General features: G+C 39.6%; 1 protein-coding gene across 2 annotated transcripts in view; it reads right to left on the bottom strand.

Moving 5' to 3' along the window:
- The window catches only part of RNF144B (ring finger protein 144B), an 867,397-nt gene that overhangs the window by 710,354 nt on the left and 142,613 nt on the right, over window positions 1-14,430 (bottom strand). For both annotated transcript variants that reach the window (XR_014232478.1, XM_082346416.1), the window contains exon 5: window positions 1,586-1,790. Coding sequence is in view for 1 of the 2 variants with exons in the window: in XM_082346416.1 (XP_082202542.1) it covers window positions 1,586-1,790 (205 nt within the window). In the remaining variant the exon portion in view is untranslated. The remainder of the gene's footprint in view (window positions 1-1,585; window positions 1,791-14,430) is intronic.

The raw sequence follows: 14,430 nt of genomic DNA on the forward strand, positions 1-14,430 counted from the left end.
TGTATTTTCCACAGCTGACTGAATTCATTGTTTTGCCAAATTAGTCCTTCATTCTCTGAGCACACCCTGTCTGAATAAAAAGTACAAGAAGTCTGCCACACAGTGGAAAAAACAGCTCAGGATCGAACGGGGTGGGGGGTGGGGTGGGGGGGGGAGGGGTAGAGATCATCTATCTAATGATCTGTGCAAATAAACAAACGGAGGGGATTGAAGGGAGTCAATCATCAATTCTTTCAAATAAATGCCCAATATCATTGAAAAGACCTGCTCCAAATAGATGAATAGGCCAGCAAGGCTCACAGGCTCAAGGGGCATAGAAAATCAATAGAACAAACTGAGGTGGAGGGAGGCCTGCGTGAGCCAGAGTACTGGGTGGCATTTTAGCTACTGTTCATCAAAACCACCACCGAGCACATGGAAACGTCAGTTTCACAAAGTGTGCTCAAACCTATGACTGGATTTGGTGCTCATAATCACCCTATACAGCAGGGGGACAGCCACCATTTTCATTCCTCCTTTTTTTTTTTTTTTTTTTCAAATAGAGAAATAGACTCATAGAGGCTGAATGACTTGCATGAAGTCACAGATACCAAGTGACAATGTCAGAACTCAATCCATCTCTCCTCTAGGATCTTTACATTGTCCTGTGATTCCCCGGGGACCTTGCTGCGTGGCAGTGAAAATGTAGCAGGTACTGGCTAAGCGGGCACATGCCTGCCACGTGTGTTAGCTCTTTTTCTCCTCTTGATGTGTTTGGTCTGCAGTTCAAGCACAGCATCACAGCCAGGTAGCGTTTCTGCTCCTGGAGAATGGCCCTCCACACTCCGAGGGTGCTGGGTGATCAAGCCAACTGGACGGTAACACTGGTATTTCTGATCTTGCTGATGCAAAACAGCCACAGCCTCAAGCAAAGCAAGGGATCAAACACAATGGTCTCTCACTCTGGGCCCTGCTGCTGCCATAAAAACCCTCCGTCCTAGAAGGGACAGAGTGCATTGCTTCTCATCATAACAAAACCTCAACCTCAGCACTGTTTTTTCAGAGCACAACGTATTGAAAGATAAGCTCTCTTTCTCTAGTACACACGAATTTTAGCAGCGTACTACACTGAACGGCTGTTGTTTCTACTTCTGTGTTCCTTTTGATATGATTGGCACACCTCACAAGCTGGCAGTTGAGTCAGGGAAGAAAATCATTTCTGCACCTCTTCGCAAGCAGGAAGAATGAGGTGTATCAATTGTAGGTGGTCACGGTACCTAAGCAAACGGCTGTGGACAAAAGTCATGACTTCCTATGGAGAACCAAGGGACCACATGCCTCCTACCTAAAAAGAAATCAAAACTCATATAGACTCTAACTTCAGCCGTATCTGGAAGATTCTCTGGCAGTAAATAACTAAAATCCCTTTAGACATGCTTATTTGGTTATTCTTTGTTAATAACTTACCAATTCTGAGACACTTCTCAGGAAAGCTCTGCAGGGAAATAACTTACCTTGAAATTTCATCACAATATAACTCCTTCTCCAAGCAACATATCTCTAAGAACACTAGTGAAAAATCCCAAGACGAAGTTTCCTTTCTTACCCGTGCTCTGTTGGCAGGACGCTAGGCTGACTGTCTCTGCAGGAGACCTCTGCATGCCAAACATCCTTACAGCACGAGCAGAACTTCAGGTGGCAAGAAGGGCACTCCACGAGCACGGGCTGTCCTGGCTCACTTGATGCGATGGGGCATACTGTCTGACAGTCTGCGACAGGACACCACGTTCTGTAGGGGTCCAGGTGAACTTCTAAAGCGTAAAGAAAGAAAATGTGGTGGTCTATCTATCTTTCATTCAAGCTTGAGGCTTTGCTTTCTCTCCTACATTTATTCTCTTTTATAGGCCGACACTTATGGAAGCTTAGTACAACCAACGGCGATGATTTCTACTATTGGTCTTCACAGTGGATCCAGACCTACAAGGTCACCCAGCCCTGACACACTTCCCAAAGTACGTACTCATGGAATAGGCCACCACTGCCCTTATGAACAGATAAGGAGGCTTCTTACTAATCAAAATGCACAACTGTTTTGGAATATTTCTCACCTTTCAGCATTCGAAACAGGCAAAAAGCTCAAGTCCCTTCTACAATTATTTTGGATACCATCTTGGAGAAAAATTGGACATGAAGAACCAACCAAAACAAAAGAGAAAATGTCCACAAAAGATTTTGTCCTTTCAGGCACTGAGAAATAGGTAGTGAGGTTTCTTCTGTTGTTTAGAGAGAAATTAAAGAAGAAGAATCAAATAGTTTTAGGACCAAACAGTGTCTGGTGTGGCTCAGCCAAGAAGTCAGATTAGCTGTCAATTTGGATATTCTGTTGCCCTGCCAATGTGCTAGTGAGGGACGATTTGTAAAAGACCCACATGCTCTAAAAACAAAAGGTAGGGACCTTCACAGGCCATAAAATGATCATCATACACCACACTGGCTAGATCCACGTGGCATGCAGAAAAGAAGATATGGTTTGGGAGGTGTGCAACTGTCTTTCTATGCGAGTGTTTACAAATCTTGTTCAGTTTTCCATTTTTGAGTCAATAACAGACTCCATATTCTTGCCATATAACATAACCTTTAGTGGAAAATATCATGTGGAAAATGATGTTATTTAAGAGGTAGAGTAGCCCTTTTTTCTCTGAACCAACGTATTTTGCAAATTTTGAACTGATGAGATTCTAGTTTCAAATCTCTTAAGGCTTGCGATTCTTGGAAATTTCCATGCCGAAAGCAAAAAAAAAAAAACCCAAAGAGTGGTGCAAAAACAAAATGAAAGTATTAAGTATGAGCTTAATTTTAAAGGTAATAATTTTACAAATTCAGTATCGGGGGGGAAAAAAGTCTGAAATCTTCCAGGAAACACTGTCTCCAATAATGTTTCATCTAGAAAATGCAACAATTGGACCTATGCTTATTATAAGTTTTCATTCAAAAAGAGCATCCTTAAACATATTTTCTTATCTAATAATTCTAGGGGGCAGGAATTAGAGAATGATGGGCCAAATATAATCAGAAAAGGGAAGCTTATGATTCACAGGTCCTCAGACTCCGAGAGGTGAACCCCTCTAAGATACCCAAAATTTTGGGACAGGATGATTAAAAAGTTAAGGGAACACTGACACACGTATGCTCCAAGATCTTGACCTTTGATTTCCACACCATTTATGTTTTCTCCAAACTCTTTAAACTGCTTTGCAAATACTAAGCCCAAAGAAATGAAGTCTGGCATGTAACTTAGCACTAAGGATTCCCACCTTAAATATCTACTTGCCATTCTAAATCACAGGTCTTTTAAAAGTTTGATGATAAAGGAGGGAAAGGAAAGGAAAATTAAGAGATATTATAAAATTTATAGCATCCCTACTGATCACCTTAAAAAGATTCAAGTATGCAACCTGTCTTCATATCTCTAATCAATTAAAATTATTTGGTGGATGTTCTGACTTGTTTCTACCCCCTTATTATTTCAGGTATCTGGGTGGCACAATAGAAACAGAAACAATAAATAGGGGAGCAATGAAAGATTCTGATGAACTCCTATTAACAAAAGGGCCTTAGTATGCAGTGCAGCTATGACACACAGTCCAATGCAAATGCTAGGGAAGATTCGGAGACACAGAAAACAGAGATCGTCTGTAGTTTTCCCCACTATGACAGTACATAAGTGACAATGAAAAGGAGTGTGGAAGGAGAGGCAGAAGCGAGACATTACAGGCTTCTACTCATTTCTTTCATTAGAAGTCTTGTTCTGTAGGAATAACCTATAGAGCTTAACAAACACCAAAAGTGGAGTTACTAGGAGGTGGATGTGACTCTATTCAGAAATGAAATTGGCTACTCCAGCCAATTCTAGTGTTCTCTACTCAATATCTATCCTTACCCCTGTCAACCCTCCTTGCTGAGAACTCTTATCTATCTCTGTAGAGGTGGAATATTCCAGAGACTTGCGTTCTCCCCCTTCCCTGCAGCTAAGACTTGGGTATGTGACACGAGTCCTGCCAACGGGAGGTCAGGGGAGGTCCACCAAGGGCCTGCTGGGACAAGATCTCCTCCCTGATACAGGGGGAGGAATCGTCCTTTGGTCTTTCTGCCTTTGAACACAGCTGTTCAAAGCTGACTGAAAGGCTACTTGCAATCTGGCATATGAACAACAGACTAATAAAATAATTTTGGAACTAAGCTGTCCCCTGGAAAATGATTTACTTTTTATAACACTGAAATATATTCAAATTTCCCCTTTGTTTCACCTTCTTTTCCAAATATACAGTTCTCATTCTGTGCTTTTCCTTCCCCCTAAAAACCCCCTCTCTTCTCTACCAAGTCGTAGCCTATCCATTCCTAAAGGACCTACTTTCACGTGCTTGTCTTAATTTTTGGAGTCACAGAACATGCATCTTGTTCACTGCTGTTCTCTATTCCTTTCGTAAAGATGGCCTTTCTCTCTTCAGACTGTAGGCAAGAGCTATTTCTTATTCTATTTGTGTGCTCCAATATACCTGACACAGTGATGGGATGTTACCTATTGACTAAAAGTAGTAATTCCTGGGTTTTTCAAAAGCATAGACAGACTGCTCTGCAAATAACTGATTTATAATACATACAGTAATAATACCATCTTGAATTGCCTTGCACCAAAATTCTCTTCTGGGACTCTCATCAATAGATGTGCACACTAAAATCACACTAATATCAGTCCTGGTGTTGAAAGTATGTGATGATCTATATTAGACCACAGATCTCCATCCACCTCAATCAGGGCTCTCTACATCTGAAAAGATGTCGACTTGGCAAAACATGGACTTTTACATATAGCACTTTCAAAACTAAACCTCTTTTATGAAGTGTCACTTATAAGGGCAATGATGAAAAATGTTTCTAACATTAAAATGAATAATAATTACCCCTTCTAGAATCCTACTTCCTCTCTATACCTAACATTCATTCACTTCCTATCTCATCTTAATCCTTGGGTGAGTGATCCACATTCTCTGATTCCCATTCTTATCCCCTCATATCCCCCTTAAGTCTTTAAAACAAAGATTTTACTCCCAACACATTAAATAAACTGCTCTCTGAAAGGTACAACTGACATCCCTCTAGTCACATCTAACAAATGTTTCTCAATCCATCTTTTATCTGATACTCTTCTTGTAACTCTATCTAAGGCACTGGCCTCTCTGTTTTCTTCCCACAATCTTCCTTTCCCCTTTATCATCAATACTGCTTCCTTTGCTCCAACGACGGATGGTATCTAAGACTTAGTCCTAGATTTTACTTATTTATAGAGCTCACGCCATGACTAAGCCTCAACTCTCATTTTAATTTGGACTATTCCAAATTTCTTCCTCAGGTCTGACCCCTTGTCATGATTAAGACTGAAAATTAGACAAATGTCTATTATTCATTGTTCATTCAACAAATGATCAATTTCAACTACTTACTGGACACCCTGTGTATAGAGGCTTTGCTCCTGAGAAATCTCACAGTATGAAAAGGGAAAGAGATGTTTAAATACAATGTAAAAAGTAATAATAATACGCTATGTAATAACTGACAAAATATCTCACAAGATAACAAAAATAAAACTATTAACAAATATCTGTGAACAGATCTTAGGGGACGGAAGTAAGAAAGTTTTTAAAATATAGAAACATTCTTATATACAGAATGTTTTTTATGCTTTTTTGTCCAAGCATCCACAATTAAAGTTTCCCCTTTTAATCAGCTCTAAAATCAGAAGGTAAAACTAGTCCCTCCTAATCACAATACAAAGCAGGTGACACATGCTGAGATGAAACACAACGAGATTAAGTTAGAAAGAGCTAAAGCATCACAGAAACAGAGATTTAAAAAAAAGAAATCCCTGGAATAGCAATTCTGTAGGCAGCCAGAGTTTACAAGGTGTAAAAGTGAAAGAAGAGTCTCCTTCCAGATATTAGAATAAAGATTCTGCACTTAAAGGAAACACTGAGCAAGGATACTGGCAGTCACCTCCAGAAGTGGGTTCTTGCCAGTTCACAAGAACCCACTGCATCTCTTTCCAACGCCATGTTCAGCAACATCACATTGGCTGCTGGAAATCAGCCACAGTGGAAGTATTTACACCACAGAAGTTAGTAAGCACTATAAATCAAAGCCTTCCCCACCCCCCTAAGATCTGTTTACAATACATCACTGAAAGCAAGCCAAACTGAGAATGAACACATAAATATATAAAACCAACTCCAGCACAGACAAGTATGGAGCACCGTGTGGGAACGTGAAGGACAGAACTCACACAGCACAAAAAGAAGTCAAAACTATAATAGAAGGGATGGTTCTTTCAACCAGATTTGCTGATCAACTTTTCCCACTTCCTGAACATCCTATATACAGACAGGTATTTATCCCGAAAGTCACATTCACAAATGTCTACATCTCCTTCTAAAGAGTACTTAGTATTTGGTTATATATTCTAGTTTACTATTCATTAACTGCTTCTTGCATATCTGTCTGGGATCTTCAACTCCAGGGAGAGCTACCCTAGAGGACAGGCTTAGGTTCCACTTAGAAACACAGCACGTCACAAGGAGGTGTTTCTGGGTCTCCCTAGCAGGCTTCCAAGCCCCCTCACTAGGCCAATCAGCACCATCAGATGGGATGCATTCAGTATATTCCCCTCCTTCCCAGCGGATCAAAAAATTTCCCTTTATAAATGCAGGGGTCTTGGGGAGAAAACGAAGACCAGATATCTACTAATTTAAACCAATGACTTCTCTCAAACAGGGCCCCCTTCTCCCATCAGCCTCCCTTTTAAATAATTTCAATAAAAAGAAAGCCCTGCTAGTTAGAATCACATGATTAAAGCCTGGAGAAATGTCTGCCCATACAGGAGGTACCCACAGTAGCAATACAATATCTTTTGTTTATGGAACATTTGTTTTGGGGCACAGATTTTTTTTTTTTTACACAGGTACTTGAGCTTGTCCTACAACTTTTAAATACTGCTCTGCTTATGTAAAAGATACTTGCCAAAAAAGGTGTGTTATTATTGCCTTCTTGATAAACCATTAAAGGCAGAGTAAATGACTATTCTGGTGGGTAGGAGGGTAGGGGATGGGGTGGGGGCAATCTAGCCAGATTCATTAAAGTCCTCTCAGTTTATATTTCTATGTTAAAGTAAGGAGAGAAGTAAGTTAGCAAGGAGTTAGGGAATGAGTATTCAAAGGAGTAGTGACTCAATTTCTCTTACTGGATGTACAGACGGGACTGCAGAGATTTCTCCCTTAGTCAAATAGCCACACGCTGCAGAAATTCATGATGGACATTTCTGAATGAAAAGAAAAGGTACATTGGTGTCTCTGGGCCTGAAGACACGAAGAATACTTAATTTGTTTTTCTCTCTGCCTTCTCTGTTTTTGATTCATGACAGAGACCACTCAGCTCAAATGCACACTTTCTACTCTTTCAACTGGGTGACTACAGTATTAATTTGGTTAGAATTGGGAAAGATAAGCCTTTGGGACTGTTACATTTGTAAGAACCAGATGATACCGAGCAAACATCACTTCTGTTTTTGAGGGTTTTTTATAGCTGTGCATTTTAAAAAATCACATTTAAGTCTATAAGTGAGAACCGTGAATAAGCAGCCAACCTACACATGGTTTTTGGTCTGAAAGATTTCCAACTTTTATCCAAATAATGCAAAAGAAGGGATTTACACATGTAATAAGGCAGTCCAGTCTTACAAGGAGCTAAGTAAGCAGAGGGGAGAGTCACAGGAAATAATCTGGGGATAGTCATCAAGGGTCTGATCGCAGATTATGATGATAAGGCCTAAACGTGATGAGAAGCCATTGGAGGAGAAGGCCATTTTGATCAGGGGAGTGCTGTGATATGACTTCCACTTTCAGAAGATTATTCTGGCTACTGTAAGAAAAATATGTGGTAGCAGAACAAAGTGGCAGCACAGAGATCTAGTAAGACGCTATTGTAGTTATCTAATCCAAGATGATACATCTAATCCAAGATGCTATATGTTAGAAGTGGAAGTACTAAAAATGCGGGGCATAGTTTGAAGGTGAAACTGTCAAGATTTCCTGGTAGAGATGCAGTTGGATGTAGTCATCCAGTTGACAACTACTGACCTAGACACGTACCTAGAACATAGCATTCATTGAATAAATGAGTGAAGCAACATAACAGAAGTGTAAGAAATAGTATCTGTAGATTAATTCCCTATGGTAATAAAAGATAACAAAAGCATCTATGGCAAGGTTCTATATTGTTCAGCCCTGCGTCTAGACATTTTCAGAGAACAGACACAACTCTTCAGAGAGATATTTGTATAGGGCATCTTGGAGTCTCTTGGAGAAGAGCTCCTCACAACAGAACAGGGATTTAGACATACAAGTCTGGCCAGGGTTACACTGAAAAGGGATCTGAATACAATATGGCATCTGTCCTTCACATTATCCTTCAGCCTGGCTCCCAGAAAAGCAGCTACAAGTAAAAGTCCAAAGAAGCTAAAAGAATTGTCTTGCTTTTTTAAAATTATTAACATTCCAATGTGCCATTAAGAGCACCATTTTGCTTCATATACCTCAGGTAACAGAGTATACCACAAGCGGGGCCTAGAAGCCAGAGTGGTAAAAAGGTGAAAAAAGCTGAAGAGCCATCAGAAACTGGCAGCCTCGGCAGCTAACAGGACTTCCCAGAAGCCAAGCCAAAAAGGAACAGATTAATGGATACCAGGTGGTAGACAAATCGCTATCACATGAGCAAGAGCTGTCTTCTCCTCCACACCAATTATCTGAGAGGAGTTTGAAGCGCAGGAGAGCCCCTGGGGTGAATGGAGGACTTTCTAAAACACTTTTTACTACTATTACTGTGAATTCAATTCTACCTCCTGGCTTTGGGCTCAGGAAACACAGTTATTATGTAGATAAACAAAACGCACATTATCCAAAACATTTAAGGTTCAGTTTCTTCCTCCTTCCAATTTCTATTCCAAAGATGAAAAAAAAAAAATGAACTGATGCATATTCAAATAATTTCTTCTCTATCAGCAGTAATGAAAGCTTTCTGCAGCTTTGAGATGGGGCAAAGCTCAGAAACCTAGAAAAAGAGAACAGTACCCTCAACACTTTAATATGGACATGATTGAGAAGTGATTAATTGTAACATACTTACATCAGAGATAGATGAAGTCACAGACTTGAACTGGAATCTACTTATGAAAATTAGAATTGATTACTGAAGTAAAGCCCCATGACTATTTGATCTTCAGATTCTGCTTCTTCATGTAAATTACATAAGGCAGGAAATGCTATTTAAAACTATTTTCTACTTCTATACTCTGACAATTATTAGGACATAGACACATTTCAAGAAAATAAAATTGTCATGAAACCTACAAACCACATCTGACCCCAATAACTGTTTTCAGCTTTAAAAAACTAAACTCCAGACCCTTGGTTTTCCCACCTGGAACTAGATATGTGAAGCTTACTTTTTATTCGGCTAGATATTTTCTCAGCTAACACAAGTTGTTTTTCTGCCATCTTCTACCATTGTGAGGCTATACCAAAAAAGACATTGAAGGCATGTTTATTATTGTGGGAAATGCCATGCACTCAAGCTAATTTAATTATCAGCTGAGTTAAATCAAACTGTTTTAACTTTTACGACCCACTGCATTTTTAATTATGCCAAAATTAATTTGCTTTCTACTATCTCAAAGAACAAAGGTCTTCTGCAGATAGTTAAAATGCAATTAAACTAAACTGATTGGAATTAACATCTGCTACAGTAAATATACCCAAACAGAGGTGGCCATCAGCAGAGGGGTTGCTCTCAAGACAGTTGATGAGAACCACAGCATTTCAAACTTGGAAACAACTTTTTTTTTTTTTTAATTTTATTTATTTATTTACTTATTTATTTATGGCTGTGTTGGGTCTTCGTTTCTGTGCGAGGGCTTTCTCTAGTTGCGGCAAGCGGGGGCCACTCTTCATCGCGGTGCGCGGGCCTCTCACTATCGCTGCCTCTCTTGTTGCGGAGCACAGGCTCCAGACGCGCAGGCTCAGTAGTTGTGGCTCACGGGCCTAGTTGCTCCGCGGCATGTGGGATCTTCCCAGACCAGGGCGCGAACCCGTGTCCCCTGCATTGGCAGGCAGATTCTCAACCACTGCGCCACCAGGGAAGCCCGGAAACAACTTTTGAGGTTATCTCGTCTAACACTGTTATACTGAGACCAACAGAAGTTAGGAGTCTGCATAACACATGATTAGTGAGTACGTGACGGGATCAGGCCTTCTTACTCCTAGAATACCATTATTTATGTAAAAACATAATCATGTTATTAAATAGATTTTAATCCCCCCATCACCATGGGAATCTTTTCCCTTTGAAGCAGCAACTTTGAATGCTCCATCTCAGCAAGTCACAATCTCCTTGGATGTGTTCAGAGAAGGTGGATTGATGCTTTGAGTAAGAATATACTGTATGAAGGAAACTGATATGATAGGTGGGGTAAGGAATTTGCCTTGATTATCAAGTTTCTATACAACTCTCTAGAAGCTAGGACAATAAGGAAGGAAACACACTGAAAAAGATTTGAATTAAGAGGAAAAGAAATCAGAGTGATATTGTTGTGCACTCACTCCAAGACATGATCTGGATTCTGGAAGATTCTTTCTTAGTTTAGTTTAGAAAACTGGGGACAAGATTTGGGGGTGGTAGTGATGAATAACAACAAGAAGAATAACAATAATGGCAGTAATAATTTATTGAATGCACACTGTGACATACACAATATTAACTCATTTATTCTCTACAGCAGCTCTGGGACCATCATTCCATTACTATCCCCATTTTATAGATGAGGAAATGGACTTGCAGAGAGGAAGAGGAAAACACTTATGAACACTGTGCCTCTTATTCAGGTCCCTTTAGAAATCTCACCCAACCTGCTAATAAATGTCTTTTCTTGCAGACACTTCAGTTTTTCAGAGGAGAGCTGTAACATCTAGAGGGTGCTGTGTTAGGTTTAAAACTGATCAACAAAAAAGAACGGGATGGTAAAGTTGAAGAAGCGTGAAGCCAAGGAGAAAGTGTTACCATCTGAAAGCACAGAATAGCTTGGGAAGGAAACCCTAGACTTAGTCATACATTTATCACAAAACACCAGAAAATCAGGCTTAAAAAGAAAACACACACACACAGATGATAAGAATGAGCTTGTGATCAGAAACTATGAAAAGGAAGGTGACTAATGAGAGATGGGAGGTGTTAAAAAATAAAACTGAACTGATGATAAAGTCATTTAGTATCACTCTGTCTTAAAAAGTAAAAACACTAAAAGAAACCAAATAGCTACACAGGGAGCTCTGGTGAGATAAGACCTTAATAATTAGATAGAAATGATGGAGTGGGAGCATTTCACCAAGGGCAAATGCAAGAGCAAGATGAAATTTGAAGAGCCGTCTCATAAATGTTAAGGCTCAAAATGAAAGGAGGCTTTTGTAGGGACTTCCCTGGTGGCGCAGTGGTTAAGAATCTGCCTGCCAATGCAGGGGACATGGGTTCGATCGCTGGTCCGGGAAGATCCCACATGCCACGGAGCAACTAAGCCCGTGCGCCACAACTACGGAGCCCGCGCACCTAGAGCTCGTGCTCCACAACAAGAGAAGCCACTGCAGTGAGAAGCCCACGCACCGCAATGAAGAGTAGCCCCCCTTGCCTGCGCACAGCAGCGAAGACCCAACACAGCCAAAAATAAATAAATTAATTAATTAATTAAAAAAAAAAAAGAAAGGAGGCTTTTGTGAAAAATGCTGAGAACAAAAGAGCTTTCAAAGAAAAATGGAACCATAGCTTGAAGCCACATCTGGAAATGCACCTGGCACACACAGATACTCAGTACATAAATAAGTACATATTGAATACATGAGTGAATACAGTAGGATTAACGGATGATAACAGGAAAATAAATTCCTATTGTATTCACTTTTTTTATGAAGAAGAACAATAATGGCACTTAAACCATTTGTAAGAGTCTCTAACCACTTGGTAATTATACAAATATCCAAGAACAGACACATTCACCTACCAAGGAACTGAAGCAACTTGCAGTTACAGTAAGTAAAAAGGATCACGAAAATTAGAAAAAACTCTTAAGGACTAGAGATGCATAATCTTAACCCAGCTTTCCAAAAAACTAATTTGAAAAAGTAGGTTCTGGAAACAAGAGACAAACAAAATTCTAGCCTTAATAATCAGACATGTGCTTTGAGAACCAGAAGAAAGTAAAGCAATAATCACTAACACATGCCAAACTCAGTATTCCCTTTTCTTTGTTAATATTGGAAGACAGACACAGAAAACCCACAAACACAGCAGTAGCCAATGGAAAAATTGCAGATGGATGAAAAGTGGATTCACAGAATAACCAATCAATGCCAAGTGACACTTCTCTGCTTTGTGTATACAGAATGGTGATTTGGGGCCATTTCTGTTCAAAAGATTTTCCCCACAAAGATGCAGATGAAAACAAAGACACAGAAGACAAGCTAATCATATATGTAACATAATGTAGAAGAAAATTAAAACACTGGATGACAAACTAAAAACTAAAAAAGAACTTGGTAGGCAATAAGAATTGGACAAAACTAATGATAATGTTTCTTACTAAGATATAGAGCTGCCACTAATCTGATTCTACATTTTTTTCAGAGTAAAAACAATCTCTCCAATTCTATCTGAGTCCAGTCCAGTCTGAGTTTTAGTTTCCACCAGTTAGTCATTTAACCCATTCATAATATTAGTATTTAATACATCTCAAGATCCCCTCTTAAAGAGTTCCACATAAAATATTTTCATGACATAGACCTCAAAGTCACCTAGCTGCTAAGTGTTGAGTTAGAGGTGAATATGAAGTCTATTATGTAAAACGGAGGTATACAATTTAGATAAAGATTATCCCTATCAAGTAAACTGCATTTACTTAATTCTTACTTGGAATTAAGAATTATTCTTACTTGGAATGTTATTAAACTTATTCTTACTTGGAATGTCTATTTTCTAATAATAATTATTTATAATGGATGCTGAGGAAGAATTACATGAGTACAAATTGCCTTCCAAAATCACCTAAGATCAAAACATCTCTGGGTCTCAGTTTCCTTTTTTATAAAATGAGGAAGTTGAACCAAATCGTCATCAGATTTAACAAACTTCCAAATTTAAAATATTCCCATACGGGACTACCCTGGTGGTGCAGTGGTTAAGAATCCGCCTGCCAATGCAGGGGACACGGGTTCGAGCCCTGGTCCAGGAAGATCCCACATGCCACAGGGCAACAAAGCCCATGTGCCACAACTACTGAGCCTGCGCTCTAGAGCCCGCGAGCCACAGCGACTGAGCCCACGCGCCGCAACTACTGATGCCTGTGCGCTCTAGGGCCCACGTGCCGTGCCTAGAGCCCGCGTGCTGCAACTACTGAAGTCTGCGCGCCTAGAGCCCGTGCTCTGCAACAAGAGAAGCCACCACAATGAGAAGCCTGCACACCACAACAAAGAGTAGCCTCCACTCGCCGCAACTAGAGAAAGCCCACATGCAGCAACAAAGACCCAATGCAGCCAAAAAATTTTTTTAAATAAAAAATAAATTAAAAAATACTTCCATCCTTTACAATAGTATAAATGTCTAATTAAATTACAGAGTTTTACAGTTTGGCAGTTCCTCAAAAACTAAACATAGAATTGCCGTATGACCCAGTAATTCCACTGCTAGCTACATACCCAAAAGAATTGAAAGCAGGGATTGTACCCCGATGTTCATTGTAGCATTATTCGCAATAACCAAAAGGTGGAAACAAGCCAAGTGTCCATCAACAGATGAATGGATAAACAAAATGTGGTATATGTACACAATGGAATATTATTTAGCCATAAAAAGAAGTTCTGATACATGCTACAACGTGGATGAACCTTCAAAACATTATACTAAGTGAAATAAGCCAGACACAAAAGGAAAATACTGTATGATTCCACTTATATGAAATGTCTAGACTGTGCAAATTCACAGAACAGAAAGTAGATTAGAGGTTATCAGGGACTGGGAGAAGAGGGGAATGGAAAATTATTGTTTAATTGTTACAGGGTTTCTGCTTGGGGTGATAAAAGTTTAGCAAGTGGATGGTGGTGATGGCTGCACAACATTGTGAATGTTCTTAATGCCACTGAATTGTACACCTAAGATGGTGAAGTGGTAAATTTTATGTTGTATTTATTTTACAATAAAAAATAAAAAATTACAGAATTCAAAAAATTTTATAGATGAGGAAGCTTGGACACACCTATGTGGTCCTAGGCAAGTCTCAATCTCTCCAATTTTCAGTCTCTTCATCTA

This window comes from Balaenoptera borealis (assembly GCF_965194805.1).
Source record: "Balaenoptera borealis genome assembly, chromosome: 12".
Lineage (NCBI taxonomy): Eukaryota > Metazoa > Chordata > Mammalia > Artiodactyla > Balaenopteridae > Balaenoptera > Balaenoptera borealis.